Raw genomic sequence first — 14,475 nt, 5'->3', positions numbered from 1 at the left:
TTTTTTTTTTTTTTTTTTTTTTTTTTTTTTTTTTTTTTTTTTTTTTTTTTTTTTTTTTTTTTTTTTCTCTTTCAGTTGGAGACCAAAATTTGAAGTTGGGAGAAAGTGTTTTGTTCACTAGGTGGAGAGTATGCAAAGGTTAATGAAAGGAAACAAAAGAAAATGAAAAGTAGCTCGAATTTCGAGAAGAAAAAAAGATGTTAATGGGGTTATTGTATTCTTCATGATTAGCTTTAATAGTCAACCTTGAACTCGATTGAGAGTCGATCTCATCAGCTAAACTAACGTATTATGGGTCATGCACGAGATACCGTTCAATATAGAATTTCATTATGTAGTTTTCTGTACATTGTTAGTATTACTGTTTTAAAATGCATCTATTAACGAGGTTAGTTCCCTTTTCTCCATATCTTTTAAATTAGGTTCGTAATTACTAAAAATGAATAATATTAAAATAATAATAATAAAGTATATTTTGACTTTGGATGGATAAAGGGAATAAATGAAGGGAAGCGAATTTGAGAAAAAGCCGAAAATGACAAATGGGAAATTCCAAAACTGAGAGTTGAGAAAATGGTTGTCATCCAAATTCCATTCTATCATCATTAACCACACCTAATGCCATATTTGAGTCAAAACAAAAGTAGCAAACAATTTAATGTGAGGAATGATACTCACGACTCGTGTTCCATTGGTGTTCCTCAATCGTTACGTTACAAGTAATCGTTCTTCTTACATGATTGTGTTATACGTGCAACTTTTGAAAGCATAAAAAGAACCTAACTCAAGTTGTTACTTGTGAAATCACACCTTGATTGGAGAAGGAAACCAGTGTTAGTGAGAACACTGGGCTCCAATGAATTGTGAGATACATATTAATTGAAGAGGGGAACAAAACATTTTTATAAGGGATTGTGAGATTCCACTTGACAATATCGGCTCATAGTAGGCTTGGGCTGTTACATTGAAATAGGAGGCTGAAATTGTTTGTCTAGTATATCTCTAGGTATCCATTGTCCCGTAACTCTATACTTTAGGTATATTAGAGAAAAATTATTTAAGATGATCATAACTTAGATAATTATAATGATTGTGACCGCTGCATCGAAAAAACTTTAAAAACAACATAATTTATATTATCATGTACATGTCTGCACCCGTGTGTGTATATATATATATATATTCGTCGTCATAGATGATCATAACTTGTTAATATCATAAGGAACAAGTCGATATAGTAAGTGAGGAGGAGGCTCAAATCAGAGGCAAAGATTCTAAGGAATTTGAAGCAAAAAGCTGTAAAACCTTAGCTATGGACGATGAATTTCCACCTGGGATTTGCGGTCGGGAGTTGTGGGATACAACCAAAACCCTGTTCTCGCCGGCGGCCGCCAATCCCTCGCCGTGTTCCATCGGTGACACCACCTTCTTGATTGATCCAACCGTTCGAACGCCTTCCAATTGGAACCAAAATTTTCTGTAAGTTCATCATCACATTACAATTCTTTTTCAATCAACAGAAAATATAGAAAAAAATTGTTGCTTTTTGTGATTGGCAGTGGAGATGATGGACAAAGAGTTGACACCACTTTGATGGTGGATTATGATCACCAAGAAACTAATGCATCCGAGGAGCCACAAAATCCTTCCATTTTCAACGCCGATCATGATTCTATGTTCTTAATGGGCCAAACCCATTCCAACTTTTACGATAATATTGTGACAACTACAAGCCAAGGGTTACCGATGGCTTACCCTTTTGGGATGATCTCCAATGGGTACACTCCAACGTTGTTGCCAAGTTCATTGGATCAACCGAAACAGTTTCTTGTCAACAACCGGACCAATAATAGTTCTTGTCAGCCTATGTTTGAAACCCTGAATTTCACAACAAAGGTAACAATTTAAATGATCACCATTTCACGTCTTCATAGATAGTTCAATTTGCTTTAAAAGTTTGATATTTTGGTTTGGACGCTTGATCCAATTTTCAGCTTATTAGTTGGGATGAAGTTGTTCGAGATTCGAGTCGAGTCGAGATGAAAAACAAAAGTAATGAAATTACGACAATCAAAAGGCCAAGAAATGACATGTCATCCTCATTACCCACTTTTAAGGTGCACTTCATAATCCATTTACTCACTTTTAAGATAGCTCATTGTAATGGCTGAAGTCCACTGGTAGTAGGTATTGTCTTTTTGGTCTTTCTCTCTCAGATTTTCTCTCAAGGTTTTTAAAACGAGTTTACTAGGGAGAGATTTCTGCACACTTATAAAGAATGATTCGCTCTTCTTCCCAACCGATGTGGGATCTCACAATCCCCCCCTTCCAAGGCTCAGCGTCCTCGCTGGCACTCGTTCTCTTCTCCAAGTGATGTGGGACTCCCCAATCCACTCCCTTCAGGGTCCAACGTCCTTGCTGGCACACCATCTCATATCCACCTCCTTCGGAGCTTAGACTCCTCGTTGGAATATCGCTCCGTGTCTAATTCTGATATCATTTGTAATGGTTTGAACCCACCACTAGGAGATATTGTCTTTTTTGAACTTTCCCTCGATATTTTTAAAACGCGTTTATGGAAGAGATTTCCACTCCCTTGTAAAAAAAATGATTCGTTCTCCTCCCCAACCAACTGGGATCTCACACTCAAACCATAATTCTACTTTGTACTATATAATAAGTAATTTTTGGAACGGATCCACAGGTTCGAAAAGAGAAGCTTGGCGACAAGATCACAGCGCTCCAACAGCTTGTTTCTCCCTTTGGAAAGGTAAAATTTAGAATTTTCACCAATATTTATAAGGCAATTTTGAGGTGGTATGCTTTTTAATATAATAATTTATGATGATATCACATTCCAGACTGATACTGCATCAGTTCTACATGAAGCAATCGAGTACATCAAGTTTCTTCACGATCAAGTTCGTGTAAGTTCTTCCCATTGTGTCCTTATTTCCTGTACAACCAAGATGTAACAAAATTGTGCAGGTTTTGAGTACTCCATATATGGAAATGGGCGAGCAGGAGCAAGAGCAACAGGTAAGAAATTATGATGGCGGGCAGCTTCTTAAGGAAGAATTGGAAGAGAATAAGAAACAAGATCTAACAAGTAGAGGACTTTGTCTGGTGCCAATTCCAACTACAGTTGCATTAGCAAATGGTAATAATACACTTGATTTCTGGTCGCCCACTTTTGGAGGAACTTTTAGGTAATGTAATGGAGCTCAGATTTGAGATGAAAATGGTGGCACCCAAATTGGTGGTGCTTTAATTACCGAAGAGTACAATTATTTGTCACATTGTCTTTGCCAGCTACAACAACTAAACAACTTACCTAACTTAACGAAGCCGCCAACATTTGATTGTCTTGACTCGTTACATACTGTTGTCAGCCTCACAATTTTAAAACGCATCTGTTAATATCTCATACCAAACCCATATGACGAAGTATTCATTTCTTTGGAAATCCGGTGGGAAGAGTATCATCACCATTTTTGAAAAATAATTTGTATCATCAACTAACTTCATCTTAAAAATATATGATCAAAGTCTTTCTTTTTCAAAATTTCTCTGGTATCATCAACTTTGCAAATAATAATAATCATAATAAATAAATAAATAATGAACGTGGATGATGATAACTCCAAGAAAATAAGATAATATCAACCAACTGATTCAGAGGTGTTCAATGTTACGTAAGGATATTGATCTTCACAAGGTTGCTGCTCTTCAATCTCGGCTTTTGAGACAATATGGCTATTACGTCTCTGCAGGTGGGTATTGTTAGGAATCATGACTCTCTAAAATAGTATGATATTGTTCACTTTAAGCTTAAACTCTCGTGACTTAGTTTTGAGCTTCCCTATAAATACTAGTAACATTAGAGATTTATTCCTTACCTATAAAGGCTATTAAGATTGGCATTTGAATTCTTCATGAACAAGAAGGGAAACTTTGTTTAATGGCCCAAGCTCACTACTAGCAGATATTGTCCGCTCTTGCCCGTTGTGTATCCAACCCCAAGCTCAACCCTTTCTCCAACCAATGTGGAATCTCACAATCCACCCCTTAAGGGTCCAGCGTCCTCGTTGGCATACGGCCTGGTGTCTGACTCTGGTACCATTTGTAATTGTCCAAACACATCGCTACCAAATATTGTCTGTTTTAGCTTGTTACATATCATTGTCAGTCTCACGATTTTAAAATGCATCTACTAAGAAGAGACTTTCACACCCTTTCAAGAAATATTTTTGTTCCATTCTTTCACCAACGTGGGATCTCACACTTGAACCCAAGATATCAATGGGTTCACAAGGAACTTCTATTAAGACAGAGTGAAGATACATATCATATGAGTGAATGATTTACAATTATGAAAGTTATTTAAAATAGAAATGGATATAACAATAAATTTGGAAGTGAAAATAGTAGTAATTAATCTAAGTTCATAACAAATATGCATGTCTAATTAACGAGCATTGATTATGGAAATTGTTAGGTCATTTACAGAGTTGGCTCCTTCTGTACTGGTGGATGGATCTCCACTGTTGTATTTCCTCTTCAAAATAAAAGCAGGTTTCTTTGGAGAAGGAACACCCACTTCGTTGCCCAACATGAACACCACATTCGACATGGTCGGACGATCTGTCGGATCCTCCTGCACACACAACAGCCCAATTTGGAGGCATCTCATCACTTCATATCCACTGCTTGATTCTTCCAAACTTGGGTCTACCAATTCCATTGCCTTCTCCAATTTCCACAGCTCCCAAACCTAATTATTTTCATGTTATGATTTTAATCCATAAAATTGAAATTAATTGGAAATGATTTAGAATTCAATAGATTTTTTCTTACATGTCCGACCAAGTTTAAGTACGAGGAATCGTAGTTGGTGTTCTTTTTCCCCGTAATTATCTCCAACACCAAAACTCCAAAGCTATATACATCTGATTTCATTGAGAACAGACCTTCCATTGCGTATTCAGGTGACATATAACCACTGTACGAACCCAAATTTAATAAGATGTTGGTAAACATCTTTCTTAACGAGATTGAAGAGTATAATAATACTTACTACGTTCCGACAATTCGATTTGTGTTCGCTTGAATTTGGTCTTGACCAAATATTCTTGCCATACCAAAATCCGCAATCTTGGGATTCAAATTAGCATCTAATAGTATATTGCTCGCCTTCAAATCTCGATGAATGATTTTCAATCTAGAATCTTGATGAAGATATAGCATCCCTCGAGCGACACCGCAAATGATTTCAAAGCGTCTTCTCCAATTAAGCAAAGCCCTCTTGCTTTCATCTAAAACAAAAGTAAAAAAGATGGAGTTGGTCAACTCTTCTTAATGTTTATGCAAAATTAAAAAGACTTACCAAAGATGAAAGAGTCCAAGCTTTTGTTTGGCAAGTATTCATACACAAGCATTTTCTCTTTGTTCTTAACGCAATACCCTAAAATTCTGACGAGGTTTCTATGTTGGAGCTTTGCAATTAAAGTAACTTCATTCTTGAACTCTCCAACTCCTTGCCCTGAATTCTTAGCTAGCCTTTTAACTGCAATTTCCTCTCCATTTGTAAGCTTTCCCTGAAATAATAATGTCAAAAACATTCAAATTATTGTCTTCTATTATCTTGGTAAAACGCTTAGTTACCTTATAAACAGCCCCAAAGCCACCTTCTCCAAGCTTGTTATTAAAACAAAAATTGTCGGTTGCCTTAACTATAGTGACCAAGTCAAACACAGGCAAATCTGAGCTTGTTCTACCTTCATCAAATTCCTTCGTACTTGGCGGGTCTCCAAAGTTACCAGAGAAACTCGGTGGTCTCTCCCTTTCCCTTCCTGACATTAATTAAAATGTATGCTTTAGGACACAAAGTGTCGTCGCGGAAGCAAGATATATTGCACTCACACACTTACACACAGAAATTAAACAAAGAGACACAAAGATATATGTAGTTGAGAGAGTAAATTTCCCTACCTTCACGAGTAGCAACCAATCTTAGTAATCTAAGTGTTTACAAAATGTATATCTTATACTCTCGCACTATAGAATCTCTCAATTAAGTTACTCATAAATGTCACGCAACATATCCAAAATGACACTCAAACTCAATTAAACTCAATACATCTCAGGTTGAGGATTCTTGAGAGGGATTCTCAAATTAACTAATAAAGAAGAAGATGTAATAATGAACTAAATAAATATCAATATATGTGTAAGAGATGCTTGAAGATACTCTTCAGGTGAATCTATGAATCAAAATGGCAATGAGAATTATGAACCCAATAAATATCAATATATGCGTAAGAGAACTTATTTTTTATGACAATTTACTAGAAGTAAGAACGTCTTACGTTTTTTTAGGAGCTCCCATAAATAAACTAGCGAGGCCACGAGTAGCACCAATGCGACGAAACACACTACGACTATGGGTATCACCTTCTTGGATGGATGACCATTTGACTTTTGGGAATATTGAGCTGAGAAAATTGCATTAAAAGGAAAAGGGTATGAAGAGTGTGTAAATTTGGTTAAGGAAAGGAGACGGGGGAGAATTTAAAAGCTCACCTAATTCAACGGCATCAACTCTTACGTACAGATCTTGACCCACGTTGGCATAGGTCCGCGTGTCTAACAAATCTCCATACCATGTCACGCACCCGAACCCCGTCGTCTCATTTGCGCTCGTGTAAGCCGTACACTTACAATCCTTCATACACGCTTGTTCGCACGCTTCTAAACTCATACTCTTATCCGCACGTGCTGTCGAGGAGTCCGGAACCTTCACACGTTCCACCTTCACAAAACCCTCTCCACTCCCGCACGTGGCGTTCGGCCTTTTCCTGATGCACCCACCCGACGGATCTCTCAAGAACCAATTATGGTTGGACCGTGGTTCGAAACCCGGCAGGCACTTGCATTGGAACTGCTCCGTGTTGTACGGGTCGCAGTTAGAGTTCGGACCGCACCGGCTGTACTTGTCGCACCACTCGGTCGGGGCCGACCAAAACTCGTTCCACTTTTGGTCCTGTTCGTTCCACGTGGACCGATGCAACGAACCGGATTCGTCTAGAGTCATTCTCATTAGAACCGTATCGACCGTGACGCCGTTTGTTATGGAGACCTCCTCGGCGTTGTCGATGTAGGATGTGTTGATTATAAATGACCTAGTCATTTCAGGTACTCCGGCCCATCTCCGCCCTGTCCACGGCCCTCCCCGCCACCATGGAACATCCCCCTGGTACAAAACCAGCTGCGGATACCCAGTCGGGTTGATCCGGCAACTGAAATTCCCAGTTGCCGGGTCGTCTTGCGCCTTCCAAGAAGTTAGGAACCAGCTGAACCCGGTCCGCCGGTTCACCCCCATTTTCATGTACGGAATTAAAACATCAGATGGATAATCAAAGCTTTGCCATATAACCTTTCGGCTTTGTCGTTCAACAAGGGCGAGATTTCCCGTATTCCAAAGCTGAACTGACACGTCGTTTGATCGGAGGGTAGCGTTTGTAGACCAGAGAGATATGGTTTGTGTGTGGGAGTAAACGAGGAGGTTGCCATGACGGTCGAGGGCTAAGGTTCCTGAGGTGTCGATTAGGGGTTGGTTTCTATTGGCAACCCAAACGAGGGTTAGTTGAGGAATTGTGTTGTACCAAATTCCGACATATCGGCGAGTGGTGGAATTGTTGAAGCTGAAGAACCCAAGAGCGAAATTCTCGTTGCTGGACACCAAGCGATCTCCATCTTTGATGATGTGAATACTGGAATTATCTATGGCGGCGACGGCGACGGCGGCGGTGGCGACGGTAAAGAAACTGCCAACAAAAGTGACTAAAAGCAGTGAAATGAGGACGGTCGGATTAGGAGGATTCATGATTAATTTCTGAGTGAAAAACGGATTGTTAACAATATTTATCATCAGTGGGGATGGATGAGAGTTGAGAGAGAACTGAAAAGGGCTTTGCATTAAATGAGGATATGAGTAGTTGGAAGAGTAACTGTGACTTTGTTGGGTTCTTCCTATTATAAATTCAATTTTTTTTTTTTTTTTTTTTTTGGCAATGCCAAGAATTATTGAGAATAAGTCCCATATTAGTTAATTTATTTAGTTAAAGTTAATAGATTTATAAGTGAGGAATACTATTTCTATTGTTATGAAGCTTTTTGGAGAATCCTAAAGCAAAGCCATGACAACTTAGGTTTAAAGTGGACAATTTCATACTGTTGTGGAGAGTCGTGATTTCTAACATGATATCAAAGTCATGCCCTAAACTTAACCTTAACCATGTTAATAAAATCCTCAAATATCAAACAAAGAATTGTTTAGTCAAAAGTGACTAAAGTGTCGAACAAAGGGTGTACTTTGTTCGAGGGCTCCAGAGAAAGGAGCCGAGCCTCGATTAAGGGGAGGTTTATAGTGTATTTTGTTTGAGAGGGGGATTGTTGAGGATTATTGGGAGTGATTCCCACATTGGTTAATTTAGTAGAAGATCATGACTTTATAAGCAAATAATACTATCTCTATTGTTATGAGTTTCTAACCGTTCCATCCATTTTTCATAAAATTAATGGAGACCGTATCTCTTACTTATATGTTCGAGATTTCTTTTGACAAAGTAAAATATATTTTGTTGCCTAGGTTTTAATTGGAAGGGATTGGTTTATTTATTATTATTATTTATAGTGACAACATCAAAAACTGTTTGATATATGGGATTTCAAAATAAATTTTAATTTTTGGTGTTAAGCCGTAGCCATCGTTAGTATATAAAATTGGTGTTTAATTTTTTATGTGATGTGATGTGACTTTTTGTTTTATAATATGCATCATGTTTGATGACTATATTGATTAATTAACACAAAATTTGTGGCATCCTAAAGTAATTATGTTAATGAAAATACATTAATGAATTGAAAGAATCATCATCAATCAATTTAATGGTGGAAGTACGGTTTCTTTTGCATTACGGAAGGTGCAAGAATTGAATAAAATCCAGCTACCTGGACACTCCTCAGCCAATTCTTTTTATTACACACCATGTGAAATTCTATTAATGACAATGATTCACGTTAGTTTTGACTTTTCAATACTTTATTTTCTAGAATTTATCGGCTTTAATATTCACTGTTAAATAAGTTAATTAAGGGAAAATGTTCATAAGAAACATTATTGGTACGAGAAATATATGAGTGCTTTTAAAGAAATAAAAACTGAATAATATGAATAAAGGCAATAATAAATACGTGTTCTAATCATTTGGGGATTGTTCATTCATGAAGTCCATCTCTGTTGGTTGTCGTTTTGTGGTTGGCTTGGAGTGACCGAGTCAATGAAATGGTGACGTATGATATTAGAATTTACAATTACATTATTGTAATTACGAAAGGGTCAAATGGGATGAAGAAATGTAGATTGACCTTGACTTAGTAGGAGGTGAGCTTACGTGTCAATATAAATAATTACTTTTGAGTTTTCGCTTTCATACCACAATAGATTATAGGTGGCAATAAATTAGCAAATTGAATTATATATACTAATTTATTTAGTCATATTTGAATTGTCCTAAGATCACCATTCCAGCTTTGATTCTTATCTATGATAAGTCCTCTTCGACAAAAGATTTGCAATAGCCACTGTCTTCTTCTTTGATGTTAAGTGTCTCATTGTTCATGGATTTATGAGCCTTAATGTCGTTGAATGAATGATAGCAGGTACCGATGCTATCCAATTTAGCTACTATTTGCTTTTCTATATCCTAAAACATGAGATGATATTGATTTTCAAATTGTTAAACATTTCTTACTCGGGCTCTTTTTTGTTGGTTATGATATTTTTCTCGAGAGAAATTTGATCATTGATTAGTCTTTGTTTTGTGATGAAAACAATCGTTATCTTCTTCGTTCTAAACTTAGAAGAGTAAAACTCAAGATCAATTTTTCTTCGACTTTTCGACAAAATAAAATTCATCCGTTCATTTCTTTTTATTTTTTTGTTTGATTGTTTGTTGACAAACTTGAAAGTGTAAGCTCAAAATCAAACCTCAAGAACATGTGGATTTGGGAAAGGAAAAACAAGTACTCTTTACTAACGACCATGTAGCAGTGTAACAGTGACTTCATTGGAAGTGGAGGTTTCGGCCGGCAATTTATCAGTCTTGGAAAACATTCTTTCCATGTAAAATCCAGGTTGTTTAGGCTGAGACAACAACATGTCTTCACTCTCCAACATTGAAAGTACTGACCACATTGTCGGCCTTTCATCGGAGCTCTGTTGGACACACAAAAGGCCTACTTGAATGCATCGCAGTGCTTCAGAGCCTTGGAATTCATCCCCCAAGGCTGCATCCATCAACTCCAAACCATTTCCCTCGTTCCAAAGCTTCCATGCCTGAAGAATTTCACCACTTAGGGACTTAGTTTCCATTGGTTTCAAGTATTCATAATTATGTTATTGCTACTTACATGTCCAAGAAGATTTAGTTGATGATCTTCATGGAAAAACCCTCTGTTCTTCTTACCACTAACGATTTCCAAAACAATTACCCCGAAGCTGAATACGTCAGATTTCAATGAAAAACATCCGTCTAGTGCATATTCAGGAGACATATAACCACTGCAATGATAACGTTTAGATTAGATTATTCATGAAATCTAACAATAACGGCATGAAATTATCTTAATACTTACTAGGTCCCGACAACTCTTTTGGTTTTGGTCATAGTTTGATCTTCCTCAAATATGCGTGCCATTCCAAAGTCTGAAATTTTCGGATTCATTTCGTTGTCTAGTAATATATTACTTACTTTGAGATCCCTGTGTATTATTCTCAGCCTTGAATCTCGGTGAAGGTAAAGAAGTCCTCGAGCTATCCCAATTATGATGTCCAATCTCTTTTGCCATTTGAGTGAAGCTCGCCTCTTATCATCTGTATCGACACAATTGCAGTCCAGCTTAATTTATGACGTAATATCGACCGAAGGAGCGTGGAGAGTGAGAGAAACAAGTTTGGTACTAACCAAAGAGGAAATAGTCTAAGCTTTTGTTTTGCATATATTCATAGACTAGCAATGTTTCTTGTTGGTGAATGCAGAAACCAAGCAGCTTGACAAGATTTCTATGTTGAAGTTGTGAGATCAACAAAACCTCGTTTCTGAACTCACTTTTCCCTTGGCCAGAGCCCTCTGCTAGCCTCTTTACTGCAATCTCCTGCCCACAAGAGAGCTTTCCCTGCAATGTATAGCATATGTATGTAATATTTGATAGTGCATCTGCATAACTATGATTACCCATCTCCAAAAAAAAAAAACAAAAAAATAGAAAACTCCGCTAGCAGATTTTGTTCTCTTTGATCTTTCACTTAATATTTTTAAAACGTGTTTATTAGGGAGAGGTTTTCACACCCTTATAGAAAATGCTTTGTTCTCCCCCCCTCCCAAACAATGTGGGACAATCCACCCCTTTCGGGTCCTAGCGTCCTCGCTGACACTCGTTCCCTTCTCCAATTAATGTAGGACCCCCCAATCCACCTCATTCGGGCCCAACGTCCTTGTTGGCACACTGCCTCATGCTCACCCCCTTCGGGACTCAGCCTCCTCATTGGTACATTACCCGATGTGTGGCTCTAATACCATTTGTAACAGTCCAAACCCACCACTAGCCGATATTCTCTTTTTGAGCTTACGCTTAATATTTTTAAAACGTGTCTATTAAAGAGAGGTTTTCATACCCTTATAAAAAATGTTTCATTTCATTCTCTTCCTCAACGGACGAGGGATCTCACAAAAACTCTAGCATGGTCAAGGGAAAGCTAAACATATCCAAGAGATTTCACTTCAATATAAAGATGTCAGTAAGAAAGAATACCTTGTAAACTGGTCCAAAACCACCTTCACCTATCTTATTCCAAAAAGAGAAACTATTTGTGGCAATCTCAATCGTCCTAAAATCATAGATTGGCATCTCAACTTCCTTTTCTTGAGAGTGAATCTCTCCTAAAGTGATCTCAGGGGAGATCATATTGCCTCCTGGTTCACGAAATTTGGAGACAAGAAACAAAAATGAGTATATATGAGCCATGAACAGTTCACAGATTCATCAAACAATGGTGGAAATGCTTGCCTCTAACTTTCCTTCTACGCCCAAGGATAAAGCAAATCACAAGAACCAACAAGCCCAGAAATGAAGCCACAGACACACTAATTGCAACCGTAAGCTTCTTGTTGGTTGAGTCTACAGCAGATGAAGCATAGCACACAGATCATGAAATGCAGGCCACAATAGTAAAAAAAAACAGATATTAGAAGGGAATGGATAGCAATTTAGTACCTAATTCTGATGCCGCCACTCTCACATAAAGATCTTGCCCATTTTGAAGAACAAATTTAACATCCCTCAGTTTATGAAACCAGGTAACGCAGCCATAGCCGCCTGTTGGAAGCTCCATTAATCCATAGGCTAAGCAAGAGCAGTTGTCCAAGCACGTCGCCTCGCAATCATCGATGCTCGTATTAACATTCACCAAATACCCTGAAGAATCAGGCAACTTCACATTGCTGATTCTTTTAAACCCCTCTCCATTTCCGCACGTTCTATTGTCCCTTCTAACGCAGCCATCCGACCATCTAAACTTCTCCCAATCATCGGGCGATTTGGGTTCAAACCCAGCCATGCAATCGCATTCTGCTGTGAGGGAAAAGGTGCAAACGCCAAAATCCCCACAGAATCCATAGACATCGCAGCGATCTCCTGGTAATGTATACAGAGTGTACCAATATTTTCCATCATCGACCCAGTAAAACTGCTGAAATAACCCAGCCGCGTTCAGTACCAGTCTTACGGAGATGTCGTTCCCAGCATCATATGAATAAAAGGCTTCATGGGCATTATAAGTGAACTTTGGAAAATAAATTGCGGTCTTTCTGAGTGGACCAGACCCACTAAACCCATTGCCGTACCATGGGCCGCTTCGAAAAGTTGTGATCGGTCCTCTGCGAACTACAAATTGGGGAAGCCCATCCATCTCCACACTATAAGTGAAATCCCCAGACGACGGATCGTTCGTGCTTTTCCATGACGTTAACTTCCGGTTCATACCGGTTTTCGAATCCCAACCGAGTTTCATGCCCGGTAACAGAGTATCAGAGGGGTAATCAAAACTCTGCCACAGATAATTCTCCGACCCAGATTCTCTTAACACCAAATTACCTGTGTTTAGCAGCTGAACGACTGGTTGTTCCACTTTTCCTGGAGATGGGATCGACCATAAAACTCCCCCTGTTTCATTGAGCAGAGTAATCTTTCCTTCTCCATTGACTGTTAATCTTCCAGAGGAATTTACAAGTGGGTTATCTCTGTTTGCGACCCACACGACAGTTTGTGGGATGTTTTTGTACCATATTCCCAAATACTGAAATTTGGAGCCTTGGGGATTGAAGATTCCCAACACAAAGTTCTGTGCAGCTGAAACTAATATCTGGGTACTACCATTAACTGATTCCCCTGCTTTTATGCTATCGATTGCTAATGATTTTCTTGGAAACAGAGCTATAGTCGCCCAGAGGAAGAGAAAAGCTGAAAGCTTCCACCTGCAAATCAGTTCTTCTCCCATGGCTTCTTTCAAATCAAAGCAAGTAATTTGTCGTTTTGACTTCAATATCAATCCATATACTTTTTGGAAAGAATGAACTTTGAATTTATATCTTCATCAGCAAGGATCACACTGAATCTATGGAACCAGTATTGAATGAAAATGTATAAATATATACTGTAACGTCTTTGTCACTCCGTTTACTACGGAACCAGCTTCTTTTTTTTTTAAGGAAAATTAATATTGTGGGAGCTGAACATGAGTGTAAAGAAAGACAAGTCTAGAATTTGTTCCAATGTTTTCATTTTAATGATTGTTTTAGTTGTTCTTTCTTCGTTTGTAGTACTTACTTCAGATCTATGAATTTATTTTTGTAGTTGTGGTCTTACAAAGCAGCCTAAACCTTGTGATAAGATATGAGAGGGGAAGAAAGACAGCAAGATGAGGAAGAGCCATAAGAGGCAGTTGACCATCTCAATGAACTAAAAACAGGCATTTGACTTGACTAAATTCATGTGGAGGGGACATGATGAAGAACGAGCAAAGTCAATTCAAATTAAGCAAACTCAATTCTCCATTTTATTATTGTTCTCCATTTGGGACTGTTTAATTTAATCAAATTCTGTTCATAAGATTAATTTAGCCCAAGAAGAGATGACATACCAGAGTGCAAATATGATTTCACCCAAAACTTATGCTACAAAAATGCTTCCTAATCTTGAACCTATGCTTCCTAATCTTGAACCTGTGCTTAGCGAATTAATGTAATAGCTCAAGTCTACGCTATTAGACATGTTTGCTTTAGCTCGTTCCGTATCGCCATTAGTCTCACGTTTTTAAAATGCGTCTACTAGGAATAGGTTTCATACCCTATAAGA

The 14,475-nt window shown here is 38.1% G+C and overlaps 2 protein-coding genes across 6 annotated transcripts; one reads left to right on the top strand and one right to left on the bottom strand.

Annotated features, from left to right (window-relative positions):
• The first annotated feature begins 1,157 nt into the window (after nt 1–1,157).
• Nucleotides 1,158–3,320, top strand: LOC111495465 (transcription factor bHLH112-like). 2 transcript variants are annotated; one of them, XM_023145523.1, is made up of 6 exons: nt 1,158–1,479; nt 1,560–1,896; nt 1,995–2,117; nt 2,705–2,770; nt 2,862–2,921; nt 2,989–3,320. In XM_023145523.1, exons 1-6 carry the CDS (start codon nt 1,313–1,315, stop codon nt 3,211–3,213), a joined length of 978 nt encoding a protein of 325 aa, XP_023001291.1. In that variant the 5' UTR covers nt 1,158–1,312; the 3' UTR covers nt 3,214–3,320. The 2 variants fall into 2 exon arrangements, with proteins under 2 accessions (XP_023001291.1, XP_023001290.1); XM_023145522.1 differs by having other exon boundaries at nt 2,862–2,927; nt 2,989–3,319.
• A 1,028-nt stretch (nt 3,321–4,348) lies between these two features.
• On the bottom strand, nt 4,349–13,644 carry LOC111495418 (G-type lectin S-receptor-like serine/threonine-protein kinase At4g03230). 4 transcript variants are annotated; one of them, XM_023145458.1, is made up of 7 exons: nt 12,337–13,644; nt 12,130–12,240; nt 11,875–12,035; nt 5,387–5,597; nt 5,078–5,315; nt 4,858–5,002; nt 4,349–4,774 (listed from the first exon to the last, which is right to left on the bottom strand). In XM_023145458.1, exons 1-7 carry the CDS (start codon nt 13,616–13,618, stop codon nt 4,469–4,471), a joined length of 2,454 nt encoding a protein of 817 aa, XP_023001226.1. In that variant the 5' UTR covers nt 13,619–13,644; the 3' UTR covers nt 4,349–4,468. The 4 variants fall into 4 exon arrangements, with proteins under 4 accessions (XP_023001226.1, XP_023001225.1, XP_023001224.1 ...); XM_023145455.1 differs by lacking the exons at nt 4,349–4,774; nt 4,858–5,002; nt 5,078–5,315; nt 5,387–5,597 and adding exons at nt 10,024–10,399; nt 10,474–10,624; nt 10,699–10,936; nt 11,028–11,238; XM_023145456.1 differs by lacking the exons at nt 4,349–4,774; nt 4,858–5,002; nt 11,875–12,035; nt 12,130–12,240; nt 12,337–13,644 and adding exons at nt 5,665–5,852; nt 6,369–6,494; nt 6,583–7,991 and having other exon boundaries at nt 5,077–5,315.
• Between the last annotated feature and the right edge of the window lie 831 nt (nt 13,645–14,475).

The sequence above is a fragment of the Cucurbita maxima genome, unplaced genomic scaffold (assembly GCF_002738345.1).
Source record: "Cucurbita maxima cultivar Rimu unplaced genomic scaffold, Cmax_1.0 Cma_Scf00021, whole genome shotgun sequence".
NCBI classification, from domain to species: Eukaryota; Viridiplantae; Streptophyta; class Magnoliopsida; order Cucurbitales; family Cucurbitaceae; genus Cucurbita; species Cucurbita maxima.
This window is presented reverse-complemented; position numbering and strand designations above follow the sequence as displayed.